Source organism: Talaromyces rugulosus, chromosome I (genome assembly GCF_013368755.1).
Source record: "Talaromyces rugulosus chromosome I, complete sequence".
In the NCBI taxonomy this organism is placed as follows: Eukaryota; Fungi; Ascomycota; class Eurotiomycetes; order Eurotiales; family Trichocomaceae; genus Talaromyces; species Talaromyces rugulosus.
Genome location: NC_049561.1, coordinates 6,229,208 through 6,253,425, shown reverse-complemented (window position 1 = coordinate 6,253,425; position 24,218 = coordinate 6,229,208). Strand labels below are relative to the sequence as shown.

The 24,218-nt window shown below is 46.2% G+C and overlaps 7 protein-coding genes across 7 annotated transcripts; 5 read left to right on the top strand and 2 right to left on the bottom strand.

Annotated features, from left to right (window-relative positions):
- Positions 1-1,141: 1,141 nt before the first annotated feature.
- On the bottom strand, positions 1,142-1,670 carry TRUGW13939_02140 (uncharacterized protein; the record flags this gene model as incomplete). The annotated part of the gene is made up of 2 exons (XM_035485334.1): positions 1,142-1,478; positions 1,534-1,670. 2 exons carry the CDS (start codon positions 1,668-1,670, stop codon positions 1,142-1,144), a joined length of 474 nt encoding a protein of 157 aa, XP_035341227.1.
- A 1,994-nt stretch (positions 1,671-3,664) lies between these two features.
- On the top strand, positions 3,665-4,870 carry TRUGW13939_02139 (uncharacterized protein; the record flags this gene model as incomplete). Its single annotated transcript, XM_035485333.1, has 1 exon — positions 3,665-4,870. The coding sequence occupies one exon, from the start codon at positions 3,665-3,667 to the stop codon at positions 4,868-4,870; it is 1,206 nt and encodes a 401-aa protein (XP_035341226.1).
- A 1,499-nt stretch (positions 4,871-6,369) lies between these two features.
- TRUGW13939_02138 (uncharacterized protein) lies at positions 6,370-8,463 on the top strand (the record flags this gene model as incomplete). Its single annotated transcript, XM_035485332.1, has 5 exons — positions 6,370-6,468; positions 6,594-6,746; positions 6,790-7,241; positions 7,491-7,853; positions 7,923-8,463. 5 exons carry the CDS (start codon positions 6,370-6,372, stop codon positions 8,461-8,463), a joined length of 1,608 nt encoding a protein of 535 aa, XP_035341225.1.
- A 6,128-nt stretch (positions 8,464-14,591) lies between these two features.
- On the bottom strand, positions 14,592-18,119 carry TRUGW13939_02137 (uncharacterized protein; the record flags this gene model as incomplete). Its single annotated transcript, XM_035485331.1, has 3 exons — positions 14,592-15,064; positions 15,120-15,618; positions 15,672-18,119. Coding segments are annotated over 3 exons (3,420 nt in total), but the record flags the coding sequence as incomplete, so codon positions are not given.
- A 652-nt stretch (positions 18,120-18,771) lies between these two features.
- TRUGW13939_02136 (uncharacterized protein) lies at positions 18,772-19,395 on the top strand (the record flags this gene model as incomplete). The annotated part of the gene is made up of 1 exon (XM_035485330.1): positions 18,772-19,395. One exon carries the CDS (start codon positions 18,772-18,774, stop codon positions 19,393-19,395), a length of 624 nt encoding a protein of 207 aa, XP_035341223.1.
- Positions 19,396-20,625: 1,230 nt separating this feature from the next.
- TRUGW13939_02135 (uncharacterized protein) lies at positions 20,626-21,628 on the top strand (the record flags this gene model as incomplete). Its single annotated transcript, XM_035485329.1, has 3 exons — positions 20,626-20,788; positions 20,856-21,104; positions 21,183-21,628. The coding sequence occupies 3 exons, from the start codon at positions 20,626-20,628 to the stop codon at positions 21,626-21,628; spliced, it is 858 nt and encodes a 285-aa protein (XP_035341222.1).
- Positions 21,629-22,286: 658 nt separating this feature from the next.
- TRUGW13939_02134 (uncharacterized protein) lies at positions 22,287-24,020 on the top strand (the record flags this gene model as incomplete). The annotated part of the gene is made up of 3 exons (XM_035485328.1): positions 22,287-22,356; positions 22,434-23,572; positions 23,646-24,020. 3 exons carry the CDS (start codon positions 22,287-22,289, stop codon positions 24,018-24,020), a joined length of 1,584 nt encoding a protein of 527 aa, XP_035341221.1.
- Between the last annotated feature and the right edge of the window lie 198 nt (positions 24,021-24,218).

Sequence of the window (24,218 nt, the reverse complement as noted above, 5' to 3'; positions counted from 1 at the left end):
ACAACTACTCAGGTACGTAGAATTTGGATTGTGTAAGGGAATGGAAACGGAGTAAGGGGATAACGAGAGAAAAGAACTCCGTATGGATGACTCCTATAAACACTAAGCAGGGGTGGCAAGTTGTCGATCACCAGGACTTCCTTGTCTCATTTTTGATGTTAGATCTAACGACCAATGATAGTAACAGAACTGGTACGTCTGTTAGCTTATCAAACCAACATTGGCGCGGGATTTTTTTTTAAGACTCACGGTGTCATCTAGGCTCTAGCAAACATTACGGTTTCTCCACAGAAATTATCTATTATCATGTCCCAAGAATATCTCCGAGTTATATTAGTGGACCATCACGCTACGCAAAACTACAATGGCGAGAAACAGATGTCCGATACAACTGAAAACTGCCGAGGACACTTTCCGAGGAATAACCCGCCTGTTTCAACTTCCTTTCAGATAGAAACATGTGACGATATGCAGTATCATCTGATACAAATGGTGGAATCCTCCAGAGGCCATGGCACAGGTTCAAACCAACAGTGTTCTCAAATGCTGATAGTGGCTCTCCTATCTGTGCCGCCTCCCAACATTGACTCCAAGTAAGAAGCAAGGCACGGGAAGCTCATGTAACTAATGCTACCGGATATGTGTCATAATAAGAGTGGGTGTATTTTGACTAGGGGTTCTGAGACTAGCGAGTAGTATAACAGAAGCTGTGGCACTCGTGTATAATATTGCAAATATTGCGGGAGAAGTTGAACCCATAAGCTGCATGGGCGTAGTAATAATCTTAATCTTACCCCTAGTCACACTAACTATTTTCTGCTCGGTTCTTACCCTCGGCCGCTAAATTCTTTCCCCGGGGAGGCACAAGCCCGCTACATAGCGTGCATCAGGCTATGAGCTCTAGGAAAATATTATGTGGTTTTATTAAGTTCTTCGTTTCACTGACCTTTGTATCGATCTTTAATGGACAATACGGGATCCCTCAGAGACTACATGATATAAAACCAAGTAATAAATCAGCTGTACAATCTTGTGATTGACATGTTTGTTCTATTAATACAAGAAAATAATAAATATAATAAAACGATAGTTAATTCCCAGACCGCTGAGAACATTTTTGTTCCCCAAATTTACCGTAGGCTTAGTGTGACTCATGCCCCGTCCCAACATCCGACAGCTCCAAGTATTGAGAGGATTTATCCACCAATGAGAAAGTACCTTCAGTCTCATCACCCGTCGTGTTATCTGTCTTTCGATTGGTCGACCTCCGAGGCTGGTATCCGGAGGCCCATTGACGAGAGAAAGCTTTGGGGGTGATGTATTTCAAGATAGATCGTAGGAAGGGGAGGTTTGCGTTAACCAATGCAATCGATTCTTCAAGACATGTCCATTCTAGCCCACCAGGAAGGGACCATGTGATATCTTCGAAGTCAACAGCTAGCAAGGCCTTGATGCGGAGGACGGATATTATTGTAACACTAAAGGGAGACGTAAGTACGTGATCCTAGGAACGCGGCGAAATAGTTTACTCACAAAACTCCCAGGCTGAAAATAACCGCAAGGCCGAGCTTCTGGGCTGTAGGTAGTTTTAGTTTCCAGATCGTAGGGAGTGGAAGAGCCAAAACTGCGACGTCAAGAATCATGTTTCCAATCCCGTTGATGATATACATATCGTTCCGATTTCCGCACGACCCAGGCTGATTTGTGTTCCAAGAGTAAGAAAATGGGCGGCAGATGAGAAATATGACTATTATTGACGCGATCGCCCAAATGACGACAGCGTAAATAATCACCTTTCCGTATCTTTTGACCATTTTATCAGTGCCGAATAGACTATTCATAATTGCAAGTTAGTAGATACTCCATGGCAAAAATGGGGGAAAATATGACAGATATCAAGTGTGGAGAACTCGACCAGAAGCCATGTCTGAATTTAGGGTTTCAATATATAGAAGGGCAAAGAGAGTGATAAATTATACCGGAAATAGAAAGCGATGATACCGCACTTCAGACAGGGCATTGAGAGGTTATAGAGAAATTCGAAGGGTACGAGCAACTGTTGGAACTCGCAGTCAGTCTCTTCTTCTCATGTAGGTGGCACAAATAGACTGACTTTGAGAGTCAGAAGAATGTCCGGATAGCCAACATCTTCTGCGTGTCGCCCTGTTCCACCCAGCGTGACACCTAAACGTCTTTAGTGTCTCAAATATGACGTAGATATGGAAGTTCATACAGCACCAGTAAAGAATCAATTCTGCATACGAACAAAGCTAGTCTTCTAGTCAGCTTGAAACTTCGTTTCTAAGGGCTATAAACGGTACCAAAGAACCCAATATCAAGCCATCATCCCAGCCAAAGCCGGCTCTCTGAACCAGGCGAGTTGTGTATCTCAACAAAGTCATGAGAGTAGCAAGAGCAGCAAGGACCGTAGCTGCTACGACTGGGTCTCGCGCATTTGCGACGGAAAGATCATATGGGCGTAGGGATGTCAAAATCATCTTGAACTGCTAAGTACAAGATTCTGCATATGCAGGGAAAAAAAAGATAAAGCCAAAAGAGCTATCGAGTTTTGACGGAAGAATTAATTGGGCCTGAAACGTCTCCTATTTATTCCAGGGAGTCAATCTAGTGTGTCGCCTACGAGGTCTACATTGCTTTTCCTTCGAAAGGGATGGCCATGAAGGCTTTAATAACTGATGTGCAGGCGAATTTCCAACTGTAGAATTGCATGTTGATATGACAGGAGTGGGGCTCGTCGGGATGGGGGCACACCGGGGAAGCGGCAGCCGTTGGCCCTAAAATTCCGGGCACCAGGGAAGCGGGGAACGGAACGGTTGGACCCTAATTTTTAGTGTCAACTTAGTTCGTAACTACAAAAATCAATATGTGACACTAAATTCAATGATTCAAAATTGGGTAATATTACAATGATTTATTAAGGAGTAAATCTTACTAAATAATCTGTTAAGCAATTAGCCTCCACCCGACCTTTTTTATATGGTACTATTAGTGCGCTACTTCGAGTAAACAGCAACCAGGAATTGTACCCTCTTAGCGTGTAATCCTCGTGATTTCACCGTAAATGCGTGTCGTTGATCTTTTCCCCTTCGTAAATGTCATTTCCGACTTATTATAGTTTTTCTAACGGCCCGTGGCACGTTCCCAGAGTCTAGGCTCTATGAAGCTCTAGTTGAAATGCGCGGCGTGATCCTTTCTAGGAGTGCCAAGTGACGATCGAGAAAACTATGGAGAGAACGCTGTACTAATCAATAATTTTGGTCTCGAAGGAATTGGTTCTGCCGATCATTTTTATCTAGTCTGCAAATACTTGAAAACAGAGTCCAAGGTTCGCAATTGGCTTCAGGCATACGGAGTAGAAGAGAGAGATAGACCTGCGAGCTTCCACTTCTCGCTTAGAGACCTGCCATTATAACATCGCCCCCAGACTCCAAAAACCGTTGGCCTTGCTAAGTTCCACAAATGACAGGCGGGACTGGACCGCTTGAAATTTTCCGGTAACTAGGGCCAACACCTCTCCTTTATGACCATCGTGCTCTCTATATAAGAATATTGAGCGTCGCCTAGAACGTCCGTATTTCTTGATTGCAACAGCCTATTTCACTCTTTCCACCTTCCTCATATACCAATTGTCACTCGTTTTACCATGCCTCCGTTCTCCCCATTTTTATTCCTCCTGGGAAGCATTACAGCGACCGTCGTTAATGCACAACCCACTGTCAAACGCTCACAGCCAACTTGCTCTGATGTCACCATTCCTGTTACAATCACCGCAGAGAATTATCAGACCCCAGGTGGATTGTTGTCTGTGCTAACCAATCTCGAGACCGGCGCCATTGCCGAAGAGTTGCAAAATGTCTTGAACGATGCTGGGAGCATTATCCAGGAGACTTTGTCCACTGGCGGAACATACGACATATCTGCCCGCTTCTGTGAACCCGAAATCCAGGTGCCCGGAAGATCTGACACGATTCAGCTGTTAGTTCATGGAATCACTGTGGATAAGAACTACTGGTCGGGAGGTGGCTTTCCTGAGGGATTGGACGGCGACGTCTACTCCTGGATCGCCTATGCTTCCAAATTGGGCTTTCCAACGCTGTCTATCGATCGCTTAGGTTATGCTAACTCCTCACACCCTGACCCAATCCTTGAAGTTCAAGTTCCAGCTCAAGTTGAGGTTCACCACGACATCATTACGAAGCTTCGCAACGGTGACATTGGCGGTCGTAAATTCAGTAAAGTTGCCTATATTGGCCATTCCTTCGGCTCGGTCCTGGGCAACAGCCACTCATCTACGTACCCAAATGATGTCGACGCTCTGATCCTCACCGGTTATACCAAATTCATCAAGCCTACGTTGCCCGGTATTGCTGTCACTCCACTTGCGCTACCAGCTGTACTAGTTTCGTCCCGATACAGCGATCTCGCTCTTGGCTACATGGCAATGAGCAACGATGCTGGACGCGTCTCTCTGCTATTCACCGATGACAAGAGCGAGTGGCCACAAGAAATTGTTCCTCTCGACAGATCAACTCAAGATACTGTCACTGTGGGCGAGTTTATCAGTGCCATATTCTCTACAAACGTCGCAAACGATTATACCGGACCTGTTCAAGTCATTACTGGGCACAAGGATCAGGTCTTTTGCGGAATATCTCTACCTGAAGTCACTGGAGAGACGAACTGCGGCGAGGGCGACCAAAACATGATTGCCCAGACTGGGACCCTTTATCCAAAGGCCAACTATTCTTACGTTGATATTCCAGGCACCGGGCATGTTCTCAACTACCACTACACCGCTAACCAAACTTTCAAGGCCGCACATGACTTTCTTGAAGACCATGGCTTTTAAACTTCAAGTATAAGCCATGGGACCGGGATTGGAACTATGCGTACTTTGAAAAGTTGTCCTGCCATCAAGGCTTAGGATATGTTTTTTATACTATTCTCTTCATAAGTCGTTGACATAACGGTCAATATTTCTAATTTTTTGTCTTTTCCGGGTACAATCTGTCTGACCCGACTTGTTGTGGTGTACTTATTTCACTCCCAATTCAGAGAACCGATTTAACAAGAGTTTTCAAATGTTAATAATATATATAACTTCTCACATCTTTCATTATCACATGGAATAATCCTAAACCCTTTTACATACTTCTATGCAACTACATTTCTTGATTTACCTGCTTGCTATCATCAATTGATATTAGTGTGGAAATATCAATGTAATTACGTGATAGGCTATTAAGAATTCGTTCGTTGCGCTTGATAACGGTCCTAAAAGACCATACCTTGTTAAATTAAAAAGTGATAAGCATTTTCTGACCCACAACATTAAACTTAAACTTCAACTACAGGTTTTGAAGTCACGGTTGAATCCAGTTTAGAAATTAAGCGAAATTTAGGCACTCAGCTGTCAAGATCCTTCTTAGTTCCCAATGTTGGTGCGCTCACCGCCACATAAACCACTAGTCAGAGTGATGACCTGCACGTGTTGACCAATACAACACATAATACATCCACTTTGCAACATTATCCCGAGTATTATTATTATTGTAATTTGCACGGGTTCCGCAGGTTGTATGAATCAGGCAATATTTAAGGCGATCTCTTTTTTCGTTTCCATTACAGCGTTTACTGATGAGCACACTAGCTTACTACTGGCTCTGGACTTGATATTCGTTCCCTCGGGGCCCCTATCTCTGGTTCCGTCTTCGTCACCAATAAGGTAGGTGACTAGGTAGCGAAGTGTCCACCACAACTTCAATCACCGGAGTATAGTGTCAAACCGGTGATGTGAGTTAATACTCTTGCTTTTAGAGATATTATCGACGTCTCTTATGTACTATGACAATTATGAGCAACCACGGTCCATGTAAACGAGTCCGAGGCAGCACAGAAGTCCCAAGTCAAAAAGTCTCATAATGATTTGAATATGTTGGTTGGACCTGGATTTTGATTTATCAACGTAAACCTTTATATGGTTTTTTTTATGATACAACACGGCCTCAATAATGACTGGTATTATGGATACCCCAACTTGAACAATAAATACGCGGAACCGGGACATCATACCCGCATGGGGCGGAAACTAATATCATTGATAATAATGGTCACCCAACGACGGCTTCTTCTCTTCCGTCGAAGCCGTTGTTGGATGATTAATAATTAGCATATTTACTAGTTAAATATTCATAGATGAGCTGAGGGTCCATTTATAATCATGGCGGAGCCATATAGCGAATATCTATAGGGGTCTTCCCTAAACAAATATTTATACGATTGATAGTTAAATTTGCCTTTAGCTGAGGATCATAAAAGTTTTCAGTTGACAACGGAGAGTCGTTAACTATGGATCGCAATACTTGTACTTCAAAACATCCAAGGATACCAACCGAGGACCTCGTGTCGTGGGTCTTCAATGGCACACAGTATGATCGAGAAAAGCCGGTATGTACCATGTCTCAACTTTACTATAACTTATCGGCTGTCTCTCTAGGCGCGTAGAGAGGACTTGCATATTATTATGATATTCATACATAGGCATACAGCTTGCTGATAGTGCTACTGCATAGATCCTAATAGACCCGTCCGATCCGTCAAGATACATCTCATACAATCACGCCAGAGATATGGTTGGAAAGCTTGCAACCGGATTCAGGAAAGCTGGTTTGAGGCCAGGCGATTGCGTAATTGTCAACTCAGGAAATGACGTAGGAGAACCCCGAGTCCTCATTGGCCTATTAACACAGAGCTAAAGCTATGTGTAAGATCTACTACCCTATTGTCTTTCTCGGAGTCGTTGCCGCAGGAGGCATATTTGCAGGTACAAACCCAGGTTTCAAGCACTCGGAGCTCGCCCATCATATCAAAATATCCAAAGCGAAGTTTCTCATTTCGGACCCCGAGCCGCTGAGCGAATCGCTGGCCGCAGCAGACGCAACAGGGATTCCCAAAGAAAAAACATGGATATTCGACACCACGGAAGGGAATTTCTCGTCTCCAAAGGATATTAAATCATGGAAGACACTTCTGCAGACGCCGGAGTCGAGTGGGAATTGGATTGCGTTCAACGACCTGGAGACATCAAAACGAACTCCTGCGGCGATACAATTCAGCAGTGGGACGACAGGACTGCCAAAGGCTGCTATGTTGAGTCATTACAATATCGTTGCGCAGCACTCGCTTGCGTATGACACATATCCGCGCCCTTATCCGGTAAGGTGACGCTTTATACCTCGGTTACAATTGTATATGATCTAATGACTTATAGATAGTACGGATTGTCCCTCTTCCGCTTTTCCATATCGGTTGTGGACCGGTGACAAATACCAGGTATGCGAGAGATTTCTTTCATTGGGTTTCTATTGAGTGTCAAGGGATCCGAGGATGACCAAGATTTCATAATAACCTTCAAATATGAGACTTTATAAATAATATAACTCTTTTGACAACGGTGCTGACTTCAATAGTGCCCTCCGAGCAGGCGTTCCCACTTACATTATGCGACGATTCGATGTGTTCAAATACGTCCAGTACATCCAGAAATATCAAGTAACAGACTTGATGGTAGTGCCGCCCATCGTCGTTGCACTCATCAATTGTCCCCTCCTGGACGATCCTCAATACATGAAGAGCGTCAAATGGGGATTTTCTGGAGCCGCACCCCTAGGCGTGTCCACGCAAGCGCGACTTCGCGAAAAGCTTCCGGCGGGCGCGGCCTTTACTCAGATTTTTGGCATGACAGAGACGAGTTGTCTCGCGCTGATCACTCCGTACGGAGAGGATGATGATACTGGGTCGGTGGGGAGACCTATCCCGGGTCTTGAAGCGAAGTAGGTTCAATTACGGTTTTCATAATGGCTGCAACAGATGGCTAACAAGTTAATTTCCTTCTCGTCTAGATTAGTTGATGACGATGGTTCTCAGATTACCGCAAGTGGTATCCGAGGAGAATTGTGCCTTCGGGGGCCGACTATCTTCACTGGTTATTTCGAAAACGAACAGGCCAATAAAGAATCCTTTGACGATGAGGGTTGGTTCAAAACTGGCGATGTGGCATATTTTTCCCAGGACTCTAAATGGTATATTGTGGACAGGAAGAAGGAACTGATCAAGGTGCGCGGTTTTCAGGTAGCGCCTCCTGAATTGGAAGCTGTGCTCCTCTCGCATTCCGAGGTCATCGATGCAGCTGTCATTGGAGTTCGTTATCCCGGGATCGAGGATGAACATCCAAAGGCGTATGTTGTTGCTAGAGACAAGGCCAATCCACCAAGTGAATATGAGCTGAAAGCCTTCCTAGCTAAGAGATTGGTGAAGTACAAATGGCTAACGGGAGGGGTGACCATTGTTAATGCAATTCCCAAGAATCCCTCGGGAAAGATTTTAAAGAAGTTATTGAGACAGCAGTCAACGGTCGGACTTGAGAACAAATCCAAGATTTAACAACGTTTGAATTTGCGCAAGTTACGAGGCCCCGGCCGTGTGTCACGTTGAAAATACTTCATCTTTAAGCTGATGGCGCTTGTACGACTTGGAAATTGACCGAAATAAAGAACTTTCGTTAGTGTCATGGTTGTGACTATCTTCGTCATCAATATTTCGCGGAATATTCAAAAGGTAAAGCTTAGGTTGGATGAACTTCGCTGCCTTAAAACGCTCTTTCTCCAGCTAGGGATGCAACTAAATGCTTTACCTTCTGCCCTGGATAATATCTAATCTTTAGCTGCCAAATGCTATATGTACCATTCTCTTCGCTTCATCTCCTAGGCAATTAAATTCATCTCATCTTATAAGAAATGTCTTCCAGCGACCTTTAAACTTGGTTATATACAGGCCCAGTCCATGAGATATTACGACGAGTAAGGCGATAATTGTTAATGAACCATTAAGGCCACTATAAACTCTCAAAATATATGATGAAGTCTTCAGCAGAAGCGGTCTACAACTAACCAAACGTAGAAAGCAGCTATTTCAGTTGTTCCTATAGAATTAGAAGAACTACATCCATACCGAGCTCGAAGATTCGAAAATTACTGCTATAGAAATGACGTCTAATATGTGTGTGCATGGGGCTTGTAGATGATCTATTGAAAGGGCTTGATGCGTTCAAATATATTTAAAATGAATGAATTCAATGTTGTGCCGCGCTTGGGAGGAAGTTGAATCTAGCACAACCCCGCATATGCATGTGCTATTAGACTAGGCCACCTGAGATGAAAACGGATATGAAAGCATGCCACTACTCAGCTAAGCCTAAGAGAGAATAATTCATGTCCATCAAGTGCGTAACGTGAAGGCTTTCATTTACGCAGGTACATCAGCGTCAGAAACAATAAAGTCATTGGCCATGTTGTACGATACCACACGGGTTTTTGAGGCCAAGGAGAAAGCACTATCTCGTATGGCTTTAAGCTCTGCTCCAGTATATAAAGTTTTTTTCCTCGTTCACTGCCATCGTATCATGGCAGTCTCCATTTGGCTTAGCCTAGAAGTTATTAGGATATTGTTGATGGCCAAGACTCATTCTACGACTTTTCCATTCCCCGTTGCTTGTATTCCACTGAGCGAGCAACACAACCAAGGCATAACTACTCTTTATCGTATTTAGGTCTCCCTCCAGGACATGACAGGCGGACATCATCTTTACATTTTGTGCAAGGGATTATAGTGGAGGCCAAGGAGCCACAAAGTCAAGAAGCAGTAGAAGTTTAAGCAGTATTTTGACCTGTAGATTAGAAGCTATGGGTCTAAAACTCAGGTTTAGGCTAGGCAACCAACGGATTGGAAAGGTGTTCTTCCTCCAGTAGGGTCAACAATTGGAAATTATTACTCTGTCATATTCTTTACGGAAGCCACGAGTATCGAGGGTTGATGCGACATCTAGAAGTATCATGAACTAGCACGGGGACGTCAAGAGACTAGGTTTCGGTTTCCTACTTCGTTCAGTTATAATGCCTACATGTATCACCAATGCAAAATAGGGTCCGATACAGAACGCCAAGAATAGAACAGTATCGAAAAGAAAGTTTGTCGTTGAATGTTGAAAAAAAGAATATCCGAGAATGTAACATTTTGTTTGTTATTTTTTTTATATATAAATATAATACATATACATACATCAGAGTTAGTAGTAGTATATGACCGATCCTGCGGTTGAGTATATAGACTGGAATAACGGCCTCAATCCACACCGATGTTGATGAACAACTGTATTAGCCTCCAGGACTGTGTGTATGTGTCTTCATCCATCGACGGGTCATGATCAAAAACTCGTTACCCCAAGTTCCAGTCCTTCCAATGATAGCCTGACTGATAGACCCCATCCCATGCGGTAATCAACCATTAACTTGTGAGTCTAGCTCAGTGAAGTTCAGTGGTACAGATTCCACGTAGAAAATGCATCTAAAAACCGGTTTGAATGCATCTACCAGAAAGATAAAATGCTCCTGGCATTTTCTTTATCTCTCGGTCAAAACGAGGTCTAATCAGTCAGTGCCAAAATTGGAAAGAGACAGTAAACGTCTTCCAGCCGGTGGAAGAAATGACAAGAATCCAGTTCCTAAATAAACAAAATCGCTCGAGAGAACAAAAACGAGTGTAACGCCTCAAATGCAACAAGCCGTCTAAGAAAAGTAAACCCAAAACCCCATATATGCAGAAACTTGGAAAAAAGAAAAAAGAAAGAAAGGCGGTAAAAGCAGACAACAGTCTTCTCAATCGTACATGTAATACATCGTCGATGGTCGTTAGTCATGGCTCACATGAAGTTTATGCATGCATGACTGTTGGTCTCGTGATACGTGACTTCCTGCTCCGTATATCCTCCCCAGACGCTTGGAAGGTGGTTCGTAATGGAGGATCAGGTCTCATGAGGGGTTAAAAAAATTGCCGTGTGTTGGATAAAGAACGCCTTTGGTTTGTCGAGAATCGAAAGTAGACGAAATGGGCCAGCATTTCGTAGTCGCAAATGATCCCAGAAAAGGCAAAAATAAAAAAAATAAAAAGAGTACCTCCAAGCCTGGCCGTTTCATGGTCCGATAGTAGAATGAGTAGCGAGACATTCATCGGTATCCCTTTGGAGGGTTGCTATTCCCTCGGCGGGTCGAGGTTGAGTGCGACGGACAGGCGTATCCGACAAGAATGGTCTTTTCCTGGGCCACATGGTTGCGCTGTCCGAAAGCTTCACATGGGTCGACGGAGTGTTTGAAGTAGAGGCAGCGGCAGACCGAGTACCGTTCAACGACTTGGTAGCACATGATGAAGTCTTGTTGGGTTGTGATGGTGATATAGTATTCACCAGAACTGACGACAAGATGGAATTATATATGAGGTGGTAACGGTCTATGGCGAAGGGCAAGAAAGAAGTGAATGAAAGACGAGGCTATTATTAGCAATCCCAATCGGGAAACAGCAACAAGAAACAGAACGTAGTAATAATAGATGAACGAGAGACGCTTGCCGGCTTGCTGACAAGAAACAGACAACGATGGAGAGAAATCGGCGGCGCAGTCGCAGGATTTATATCGGCATCAGCCACGAGGCTCTCGATCGATGCGGGTCCAGCCGACCGAAAAGCGACAAGACCAGGCCAGCAAGAGCGAGGCATCATGCATGGCTAGACTGGTAATTTTGTAAAGGATGACGGACGGACGCAAGCTCCGGGCACTGGGGATGCTGCAGCTAAGCTCGCATGAAGGCCCACTGCGGTGCCAAGCCACAATTAGTAGCTGTAGCCAACGATGCGTATTGGTCAGTGACACGAATTAGTCATAATAAATAGTACTAGCATTAACACTGAAACTCGTGGAATAATAACTAAAAAAAAATTAAAACAATAAAAAAAAAATACTTCGTAAATGGCAAGTAATACTATGGCTGAAGTCGAGCTGAGGCTTAGCCGTGGCTGGAGAGACCCTGGTCTACCACGACTCCGGAATCATACTAACAGCGATAATAATAGTCTGCACGGAGTATTACGGCGTGATAAGCATGAAGGAGCTAGCGTGCATTTTTCAGCTCGATTGGCAACAGCAGGGTTATCCACACTGCTGGGTCGCTCTGAACTGCTCGCGCTAGCGCTGACAGAACGTTTCAGGACCCTATTACCATTGAAGATGGAAGCTGGTAGAGACATGTCGACGCATGCATTAGCCTGAGGTTGTTCAGCAGAGGGCCAGTTATGTTGTCTTTAATATGGTTTTCCTGCAGGGGCCGTATTTACATTTACCTCAAGTTGTTACTTATGTGATATACGATTTATTAGACATATTCTTCGTGGCCTTTGTATCTACACTCTGTATAGCCATGTAATAGCTAGTAACGATCTGATTCAGCATCAATCAGTGCTCAATAATACTAACAAGTAGTAAGCAGATCGACGAGCGTTGGCCCCGTTTCTATCTTTAGCTGGGCGCTGGCCCAATCAGGATGCGCGGAATGTCCCGGCAACTCTTGGCCGCGCAATGCCTGAGGCAGGTGATATTTTACCTAAGCAGAAACTTTACTGCTAACTATTAGTTATACTTTATCCATTAGTATTGTGTAGTATTAGTGTCATCGTGATCGTCGCGTGGAATTGCCCGGCGAGCCTATGATGTGTGTGGTGTGGCTGAGCGGGCTGTAGCCGAGGTTGGCGTTTTCTCATAGTACATAGTATTAATGGTTGTTATTATTATTGACCTACCACAGTATTATCACCACAGTTTGATCAAACTTATAATCGGAGAGTAATACTACCAGGAATAGAAAGTATTATTAGGAATAGGACTGAGACGCGTCGCATTCAGCTGGCTTGAGTCGACATGCACAATAATTGAGTACGTACTAATGTAGCAATACTACATGAATAGCTTGACTCATACAACGAAGGATCCAAGGTGCATGGCATAACTCCAAGTTTCACCTGCTACTCCAAACACTATTAAATCAAATGTTTATTGAGCAAGCGGTGAGAAGCCAGTCAGCCCTATGAGTCGCATGCGCCTTACCCAAAACGGCAAGGAGAGGAGCCTCAGCCACACTCCGGCGCCACACTAGTTGCTGCCCCCGCCAATCAGCACGCGCGCGCCCCAGCGGTGTGGAGACTGTGCGGAGACCTTGCGGTGAAGCATCTCAAAGCATCATCTTTCATACTCTCTCTTTACACTGTTCATACTTTTGCTCTTCTCTGTTGCCCTGCTTCTTGTCTGTTGCTCAGGGCGCTGTATTTTTCCTTTCTTTTTGACCGCCCACTTCGGATTTGACCGTGATCGTCCGCGCCGCCTTGGCCCGTTTCGCAGTCTGTCCTAGTCTCGGCTTTGTTGCTATTCTATAATAGGATTCGAGTAATGGAACCGAGGCAGCTGAGAACAAGGCATCTAGACTGAATAGACCCTTTTTCTGGAGCTGTCTAATGGACACTGCATGTGACATTCGTTGCCTCGTCTATCCCTTGTCCCTAGACGGCTTTTATTCCGATACTGCGGCTGATATTCGGGGTACCAAAACGGGCAAGATCTCTCGGACTAATCCGAAGTTTTGAGGTTATTTACGGAATCTGGGCTTAATACGAATTTCTGTGCGTATTATTGCCAATGCATGTTGATTACTCTGCTTTTTTGTTTGCTTTTTTTTTTCTTTTTTAAAGACCAGTCTCAGCTTGTCTGGTTCGCGACTATCGGTTACAATACAGATCAAGTCTCCGGAGTGTATTATTGAAATTTAGTAGTCTGGAGTTATGTGTAATATACCAGGCAGGCATCCATTGGGAATCTTTCAATGACTCACATCAACAGTGGCGACTGTGCGTATCAGAAACGTGTGGCTTTTTGAATCAGCAGTAATAATGACTCTCACTGTCTCGCTGAACCATAGCCCTGTACAACCAACCTGCGTTAATAATAATGATAAACTGAGCTGAAAGAATACATGACAAGAAAAGTGGCTTGCTTTCTTTTCTTTTTCTTACCCAATTTCAGCATCATCTGGAGAGAATCTCTCGCGAGTCATTGTGGTCTCGGACCGTGCATGATATCACGTGACCAGCATCACCAACTATGACGTCATTTGACCTATTCGCCGACGCTTCACCGCATGTCATCGCAAACCTTTGTGCTGCCACAAGAATACTATGACTTCTCGTGTCGAACTAGAATTTACCACCGTACCAAAAGGGACCTCATATATTTTAAAATGTTCGTCATCTCGAAATAGGTCACGTGATCTGCCCCTTTAGGTTAGCGTCGAATGTGTTTCTACATGTATCGACGTCGACGACCTGCCTTTTTTGCACAATCAAGTATTGATCTGATTATACCACCCTTGACGATGATTGACACCGGTCATAATTACATGTACAGCCCTAGAAATAATATTCAATTCATGCGGAACTAAGAACATCAACCGATCAACAGAAACCCATCAATGCTCTTCAAATGTTTCTAATATTAATAAATACTCGTACAATCGCAACAATCCACCTCCAGATCAATTGATGTCGCCTATGTTCATTAAAAAAGAAAAAGAAAAATGCAACAACCTACTTTTTCTAAAGAGAGAGAAAAAATTGAACAAAAAATCCGGAGCAATCTCATCTACCGCCAAACCATCCCCTTTGCAAGTCTCAGCCTCAGAATCCGTAGGACTTTATTCTCCGGCTTGATCTCGTCTTCATCACCACCAGATTCGGCAAGACCAGCTCGCCAATCCCATCCTCTCTGAATAGATTTTGCGTATTCGCGCGTCGTGTCTGGTCGTGGGACCAATGCGTCACCGTCCTTGTCGTTTGTTGTGGTGGATCCGTTGGCCATAGGGTCAACCATCATCTCACTGCCAACCATGGAAAAGGTACTGGATGTCGTCAGGCCAGACGTAGATTTTTGGAGACCGCTAGAAGAAGACGGCCCTTTGCGTGTTTCTCCGGTTTTTTCAAAGATGTATTCGTTCAGACATTCGTAGAAAAATTCTTGCACGGCTGCAAAGACGCGCGGTGCAACGGTCTCGAGGTCTTCAATTGCGGCTAGGATGATGGACTGTTGCTCTACGGAGAGGATGGAGGATGGAGAATCTTGAAAAAAAAAATTGTTAGGATGTCATCAAACTTGCCAAGAAACAGTACTCACCGTTGACAAAAACCAAGACTTCACCCAGAAGAGACAAAAGATTGTCAACAAGAACGGCAGAGTCTCGTTCCGGGTCGTACAGTCCACCGTAAATGCTGTCCGCCGAGCTTCGAATCACTGCCACCAGCGCTTCGGCCGCAGCTCGCTTTCGTGCCAATGGCCGCATTTTACTCTGAGCCTGCTCATCGCGAAGATCATAAAACCGACGCAGGGTTGCATACCCACTGGCGTAGAATTGAAGGATACCGGCCGCATCCTCGTCGACTTTGGCGATCGACGACAAACACACTTTGGGATTCTTGACCAGAGACCGCAATTGCCCTCCGAGCTGCTCGTCCGGTGGCCAAGCCCGAGATTGTTGAAGAGAATAGGCAATCAAGTTGTTGGCGATTTCCTTTAATTTTCGGATAGACCGTGCTCGAGCGAAGCAGATCATCGCTAGCCCGTAATCGCAGTCCTTCTTGGACCCCGCTTCTGCCATGATTTGTTCGCCATAGTTCTAAACATTTATTAGTTCTGATGACACAAGAAACATGAAAACAAATAACTCACCGCAGCGATCTTGCGCCCTTCATCCTCAAAACCTAGGTCACCACACATTATGATGACCTGCTCAACTTGCTCCAACGTGTCGACTGGAATAACATCTAACAGTTCCGATACTCGTTCTCTCGTTCTCCTTGAATCCTCGATTCTGCTGAGCATCTCCAGGGCCATCTGCCACCCCTTGCGGGTTAATCCATTGTGCTGGAACTTGTCCCTATTCCCTAGACCATAGGCATAAGAGTCTAGGATATCATCTTTTGTCAACTCATCAACAGCAGAGCCGCTGTCCTGTCCGTAAGACAGCACCATCAGATCGTCTTCGCTGAAACCCGGTAGAGATTCGGGCCCTGAGTCCAGCCATCCACTCTCATGTGCTATCTCTGCCACAGCGGTAGCGACACATAATGACCAGGTTTCAAGTAGTCTCAACGCTCCCTTCACATCACCTTCAAACACGCAAACCACCCCGATATGCAATCTATCGAAAGGATCGGGTCGGTACCTGGCATTTTCACTATCCGCCACGATGCCAAAGCTAGAAGAGAGACGTCGCAGGTACATTTCTTGCAAATGTTCGTTCGCGGAAAAAGAAGCTCCAAGAGACTGGTTATCATTTTCACCATCCCACCAAGCTGTCAACCCAATCGTCGCCTCAAACCAGTCCTGAGCAACAGACGTAATTGCCTCGGTTTCTCCAAGGATGGTACCATAAATGGTTTTGATGCCCTGGTAGATCGACCATGGCACCCGACTCTCGGCCATGCGCAATGACTGTGTGAACGATAATCCGGTTTGGCCAGCACTGAAATTACCAGAAACCCCAAAATTGGACGCCTCAAAGCGAGGACCAGATGGTACTTGCGGCTCTTCCTCGCCCTCGGCAAAATCTTGAAGCTCTAATTGTGCAGAGCGCACGCGTTTTCTATATGCTGCCCATTCGAAACCGGCGATATCCCAGTCATCTTCCTGGTTTAGCGGAGATAATTCCAGCATCTGGATGGCTTTGTTGACAACCTTTTGAATACTCTGCAGCTGCGCCCCACGGTATCCAGCTTGAGGAATTCCATCTTGCAATGCAGACCGAGCGTAATTAAAGTCCGCGGACCGAAGCAGTGAGGCCATGTCGCCGAATCGGCCGCGTAAAACTCCCGCCTGAACGATGCCCCAGAAATCCGGCGACGCGGTTGCGTTGGGACTCATCTGCTTCAAAGCATCAACCTCTTGCGCCGAGCCTAAATGGTTCTCGTTGAGCCAACTGATTAGGACCTTGGGGGTTGGGATAGAAGTCTTCACCCCGGATCCTGAGGGAATCAAACTTCGGTTGTTTGAAGGGGCTGACCCTCCAAAAAATCCGCGAGAAGCATATTTTGAGGGAGGGTGGTGAAGTTGCAATAGTAAGGACGCGACAGTTGTAGCCTGTTCAATACCGGTTGCGTTTTCGCCTGGCCCGAAGCGATTATGAGGTCTGTATTCGCCGGCGCGCTGTCGCTCATTTATGCTTGCCATGGTCCATAGATCTGTCAGGGCGGTAACGGTTTGGGAGAACAGAGCGGCCGCCTCAGTATCGCCAACACCAGGCCCTTGCAGTTTGTCTAACAGCTCTCCAACGTATTCGTCTGTTGGAAGCACCACGTCACCAGTCTCGGTCACAGCTGCAGCTCTAGTTCGAGCGGCCATGTCGCGGGCAATTGCTGGAAATTGCGAAGGTTTCTTCGGTGGAATAGGCTTCGTCTTCGCAGTAATTGGAGATGATGCCGCCCATTGCTCGTCAATCTTGGCGCGCTTTGCGTTACCAGGGTTGGAATAAATTCGCTTTTGCGGGACGGCTGCATTTCGACCACCACTTTGGCCGAACGACATGTTTGAAAGCCCGAATTGCGAGCCTGAGAAAGTATTGTTTGTAGGTTCCATTTCCATATCGTCTTCGTATTCCTCCTCAAACACTTCCTGTCCTTCTTCCTCGTCTTCGTACTCTTCGTCGACTTCTTCATTCTCTTCTTCATCCTCATACTCTTCCTCAAACTCCTCTTCGTCTATCTCCTCTCCGTCGCCATCTTCATCTTCCCAGTCCTCTGTTGCCGCGCTCATCTGGCTCAAATTATGCGGCTTCCGATTTCGTACCTTGAGGTTATTCCCACCCGCATTCACAGGTTTGAATCCTCCAAGTTGGTTGGCAAATGACCCCGAGAAAAGCGAATTCTGTAGCGGGGGGAGCTTCGATGAAGAGAGCGAGGAGAACAGTGAATCATTGCCGCCGAAATTATCAGACTGGCCAAATTTGGACTCGCCAAAGCTGAAATTCGATCGCGACCCGGATGGGGACTGCCCAAAGGTCGAGGAGTTCGCCATGCCAAACGACGCGGTGGATGAGGGCGGCGGGCCGGCGGGTGTTGTCGATGGATTGCTGAAGAGACTGCGCGATTTGTCGGGGGTAGAAGGAGGACTCGTATCTGGGACTGTGAAAGCCATATTAAGAGGTCACTGAGCTGCGCCCAGTTGTGCGAGTAATGGTGGTTGGTCGGACAAAGAGCAAAGCCCTCGTCGCCTGGGGAGCTTTCGACTTGGGAATCAGATCGCAAGACAGCACCCAACGAGTGATGTATTTGATAGGCGAAATGACAGTTGACTAAAATGTGTAGGAAGCACGCTCCGCTGTGCAGCAACAAGCGTAGATGCGAAATCAGAGACCCAGCACGAGCACAACAAAGACGAGCAGGAGCATCAGGACATGATCTTCAATTATTATTGTCTCGACACGCGCCAAGCTTGGGCTGCTCGGTCTTGGCACCCTCAGATCACGTGTTCTGTCGTCGTCTACAACGGGACTAGCGTAGATGCCTTGTCTCCCAGGCTGCAGGCGACACCCGAGACAAAGATCTGCATGAAACACCGCCCGCCGCCCCCAATAATTGCTCAGCCTGGGAGTCAAACGAAGGGCCAATGACCTCATGGTCTGTCCGATTTACATTTTTAGAAGCTGGCCTGATTAATCACTTCGTATATATTGAGCCTGATCGCCAGCCGGGCTCATTTTTTGATTTCACTACCAAATTATTTACTATTATCACTGCAAAACGTCTACTCGAGTCGACTCTTGCAGAACACCATGGCGCATCACACTCGTCTCTTCGCCGTCACAAATGCGGACCATCGTCGAAATCACAACATCATGACCATGGATAATCAACAGGTCTATTTTGTCAAAAACAAGACCTTTGGTCCTGGGAAGCCCGATGTAGTACTCCACGCTGGGTTCGACAAGAACGCGCCCGTGGCAGCCTCGTGCAAGTTCAAGCATCTTGGGTCCGGCTCCACGCTCGGTCTCGGCGACTACAACCAGCCCAATGCATGCGTATGGGAAGACTTTGAAAAAGTGTCGCTGGGCAGCTCCGAGTACTCGTTCCACTTCAACTTCCCCCAGGGCCGCAAGAGCTTTAGCTGGAAACACACCCGCCACGCAGGCATTGGCAACGAGAAGCCTCACCGCTTCGGCTCTGGTCAAAACTACAAACTGATTGATAATCAGACAAACGATCTTTTGGCCGTGTACAACACCTCGGGTCGCTTTGACTTGAAAGACTGCGGCAAATTTCAACTCAATGTCAACTATGGGAGAGATTTTGATACCATGGTATTCCTCACCGGTATGGCCTTGGTAGAGAAAGCGCGTCGGAGGGCTAGCAACGGCGCTGCCGCTGGCGGTGCTAGTGCTGGCGGCGCCGGTGGCTAATAAAAAAATCTTAAATTTTTTTTTGGTTTCAAGGGTTTTGTTCAATGTTGTCCCTTTGTTCTGTTCGGGGAATGGGATCGGGAGGGAGTTTCACGAGATGCTTCTGTTGTCGAGTCTTGTCTGTTTTGTTGATATCCAAGTGTAAGCTAATCGAATTTGTGTCCTGAATCATATTAATAAGTTCATTGGAATATTATTTCAAGTGTTGGAAATGACAACGATTTCCCGAGTCTTGGGTGAATCGGTTGAGGGATGGCGGGCTTTTTGTGTCTCTGGGCGCTGGTCAGTGGTTCCATGGGCAACACGCATAATGTGCGCTTTTCAATACTCCTTGGTCGTATCAGAAGAAAATGCTCTGTTTTTATTCTTGGTACGTAGTGGGTTTAAAGGCCCAGGGGCGCAGCTTTAATCGGGGTGGATCCGGAGAATAGGGCTGTTCTGCAGTCTATATCGAAATAGGAAATTATTACGGATACGGAAGGGGAATTTGATGCAGAGATTGCTACGGCCAGTTGAACTCAACTCGGCCTACGACTCGGCATATTTTATGGACTATTTTAAGATTAAAGATTTATTTCGTAATATCTTTTCAGTATTGGAAATGATTGAAAATAGATTATCAGTGTCGGCGAAATATTCTACCTGTCCAACCGTCACTGGAACATTGAAAAGAAGCCAGGAATTAGAATCTAGAAATGGCACTGAGATCTCCCAATCACTAAACTGCTAATTCATCGCTCAAGAACCCCAGGTGTACAGAGTACAGAGCTAAACTGTAAATATAACATTAAAAGTGAAGTGAATCTGTATATCTCCGTATCGCGAAGAACGATGGCTGAATACGCGTATCTCCGCGGTAGGATATCCACCACGCTAGCCCACTTTGGGAAAGGTTTACGAATACGTTGAGACACGGATTTGATTTCGCTGTTAATTTTATGGCGTTTACGGTCGAGGCTGGGTCTATCTCTGACTTTAAGGCTGATAAAACTCGGTTGCCTGGGTCGAATAGACTTGACACAGCCATGCGAGAGTTTCGTGCATTCTTCTCCACCCGGCCGACGGGCAGTGATATATAAGATGATGGTACGACCGCATTGGCCCAGGATAAATTGATATCAATCAAAGATCAATGTTAAATATCTTTGCTCATTTTTCAAAGACATTGTTTTTTCAAGTTTTATACCCTACCGTTTCAATTTTTATTTCATTCTTCCGTACTCCATCGCGATGGCCTCAACAACAACACACTGGCAGGCCTACAGATATGATCCTTCATTAGCAGCAGCAGTCATCTTCATCGTTCTTTTTCTGGTCGTCACCTTGGTACACTCGTACCACCTGATCCGCACGCGGACCCTATTCTTCATCCCTTTTGTGCTCGGAGGCTTTTGTGAGTCCCAACTACTACTTGCACCAAGATACTAAGAAAGTGGCACTAACAAAATTAAAACCTTTAGTTGAAACTGTTGGATACATTGGTCGAGCAATTAGCGCACAGCAATCGCCCAACTGGAACGTCGGACCTTATATTATCCAGAGCGTGCTGACGCTCGTCGCACCCGCCTTGTTTGCTGCCAGCATCTATATGGAACTCGGCCGGATAATTCGATTGGTCCATGGAGAGCACCTGTCTATTGTCCGCGTGTCTTGGATGACCAAATTTTTTGTGTTTGGCGATGTATTCTCCTTTTTGTTGCAATCGACAGGTATGTCATCACCTTTTAATCACGGCGGGAAGAAAAAGAAATGGGAAAAGATAAATTTACTAACGACGTGATCAACAGGAGGAGGAATCCTCGGAAGCTCGCACTCGGCAAACAATTCACTCGGCACAAACATCATCGTCGGCGGACTCTTCCTACAACTGATCTTCTTCGGCTTTTTCCTCATCGGCGCCATCAACTTCCAGTACCGCATCGGCAAACGGCCCACACCAGAGTCTGCGGAGGCATACATTCCCTGGCGCAAACACATGATGAGCCTGCATGTCTCTAGTGTGCTTATCCTGGTCCGATCCATCTTCCGTGTGATTGAGTATCTGCAGGGCCAGGACGGGTATCTGTTGTCGACAGAAGTGTTTATTTATATTTTTGATGCGACGTTGATGTTTTTGGTTATGATCACCTTTCTTTGGGTTCATCCTAGCCAGATTAACTGTCTGCTGGGCAAGGGAGAATACCATGTGACGAGGGGAGGGCTGTCTCTGACGGAGTTCAAAGTACCAGTGTGAAGATTGCACGCGTGTACCAGTTGTGGTCAATTGGTGGGAAGCGATGGCTTATTATATCCTGGCGTTGGGTTTTTCTTATTCTTCTTCTTCTTCTGCTTCTTTTCTTTCCTTGTTTTGTTTTATTTCTTTTTCGTTTGAGATTCGAGCGATGTTTTGCCTTTTTATAGATCGAGTGCGTAGTACATGTGTGATAGTTAAATATACCAGACATTCCATGTATACCAATTGACAGAACACAAGAAGTCAAATCTGGCGATCCCACATCCGAATATATACCAATTGATAATAATACAGTTCAGATAAATAAATTCCAGATTGTATAGACTACTCACAGGCAACTTGATTGGAGGGAAAATCTTGCAGACGGAAACAATTTCCCCGCAGGCCGGGGGCCCCACTTCGTCGGCAATAGGCCAATCAGCAGCGGCCGTCGGCAGCCCTCCGCAAAGCATTCCCCAACTCTGGGGTCTCTTTAGCCGTTAGCTTACTCTTTTGATGAGCGCAAGACGCCGCCAGAATGGGCTTAAGCTTCACCCACACGTGGTGCCAGCGCTTTTATAAAGCAAGCTGCTTCCCCGGCCCCAGCCGTCTTGAGCTCTCCATCTGACCTTCTTTCCCCTGTACTCGACGTGGACTTCGCTCGAGACTAGCAGCAATCATGGGTTTCTTCAAGAACTACCGTGTCTATGTCCTCACCTCGGTGGCCTACCTTGGCTCCCTGCTCTTCGGTAAGTGCGGCGGCATTTGACTCGGGCTATTGAATGGCAATTGGATTGGGATTGTTTGCTGATCAGCCAATTCCTAGGATTTGACACTGGTGTTATGGGCAGTGTCCTCGCCTTGTCCAGCTTCAAAGAGGATTTTGGCCTCCCGACCGACTCCAGTGGCTTTGCGTCCTCAAAGAACGCCCAGGTGTCTTCCAATGTCGTGTCTCTGCTCACTGCCGGTTGCTTCTTCGGCTCCATCATTGCTGCCTATCTCAATGACCGGATCGGCCGCCGCTTCTCCCTGATGATTTTCTCTTTGGTGTTCTTGGTCGGTGCCGCCGTCCAGGTTGGCGCCCACCATGCCATTGGGGTGATCTACGGTGGTCGTGTCATCGCAGGCCTGGGAATCGGGGGAATGTCCGCTATCACTCCAGTCTTTGTCAGCGAAAACTGCCCTCCAGAGATCCGCGGTCGAGTCGCTGGTTTGTTCCAAGAATTCCTCGTGATTGGTAGCACCTTTGCGTACTGGCTTGACTACGGCGTCTCTCTGCGCGTTGCGCCGGGCACTAAGCAGTGGCGCATCCCCGTCGCCATTCAGCTGATCCCCGGTGGTCTCATGCTTATTGGCTTGTTCTTTTTGACAGAATCACCGCGATGGCTGATGGGCCAGGGTCGCCATGACGAGGCTCACGCTTCGCTTGCATACATCCGCAACGAGCCTGCAGAAAGTGAGTCGGTCTTGAAAGAACTGGCCGAGATCCGTGCCGCCCTCGAGGAAGAAATGTCCATGACCGAGGGCGTGACCTGGAAGGAAGCCCTTTCCAAGGGCACCCGCGAGCGCTTCATCCTCGCCTTTTGTATCATGTTCTGGCAGCAGTTCTCAGGTACCAACAGTATCGGGTACTACGCGCCGCAAATCTTTCAGACTGTCGGTGTTAGCAAGACAAACTCGTCTCTTTTTGCTACGGGTGTGTACGGCAGTGTCAAGGTTGTGATGACTCTGATCTTTTTGCTCGTCGGTATCGACTTTATTGGCCGAAAGAAGGCGCTGGTAGGAGGTGCCATGTGGATGGCTGCCATGATGTTCATTATCGGCGCTGTGCTGGCCACACACCCTCCTGACACCGACAGCAGCTCTGTCTCGCCTGCATCCATGGGCATGGTTGTGATGATCTATCTATATGTCATTGGATACTCTGCATCGTGGGGTCCCACACCGTGGGTATATGTCAGCGAAGTAAGCTCATAACCCTACCACCGGAATTATTTTTTTTTTTAATTTATGTATATGTATACTAATATATCCACAGATCTTCCCCACCCGCCTCCGTGCCTACGGCGTCGGCCTCGCCGCCGCCACGCAATGGCTCTTCAACTTCGTCATCACTGAAATCACCCCTCGCGCCGTGAACCACATTGGCTGGCGCACTTTTTTAATGTTCGGCATCTTCTGCCTGGCCATGGGCGTGTTTGCGGTTTTATTCATCAAGGAAACCAAGGGCCGCAGCTTGGAGGATATGGATGTGCTGTTTGGCACTGTCGATCAGGTCCAACGTAACGCCGATGTCGAGCAGGTTTTGGGTAAGACTCGGGTCGCGCATATGGAAGATGCAGAGGAGGAGGAAAGAGCACAGAGGAATAATTCTACTGCTGCTGCCAAGGAGACTAGGGCCGAGACTCAGTAATGTCTGTACCGAGCGGAGCGTTAAGTAATATGTTATTATGTGTATGGATTTAGAATTTAATAGGTTTACATATTTTGACAGTTTGGACTGGTAGCCAATTTAAATGACTTGACGAGATCTTTCTGGTATTAACTTATGTGTAATTCTCAATAATGTAATCATATTACACTTTTATATCAATTACGTCCCGAATATGGA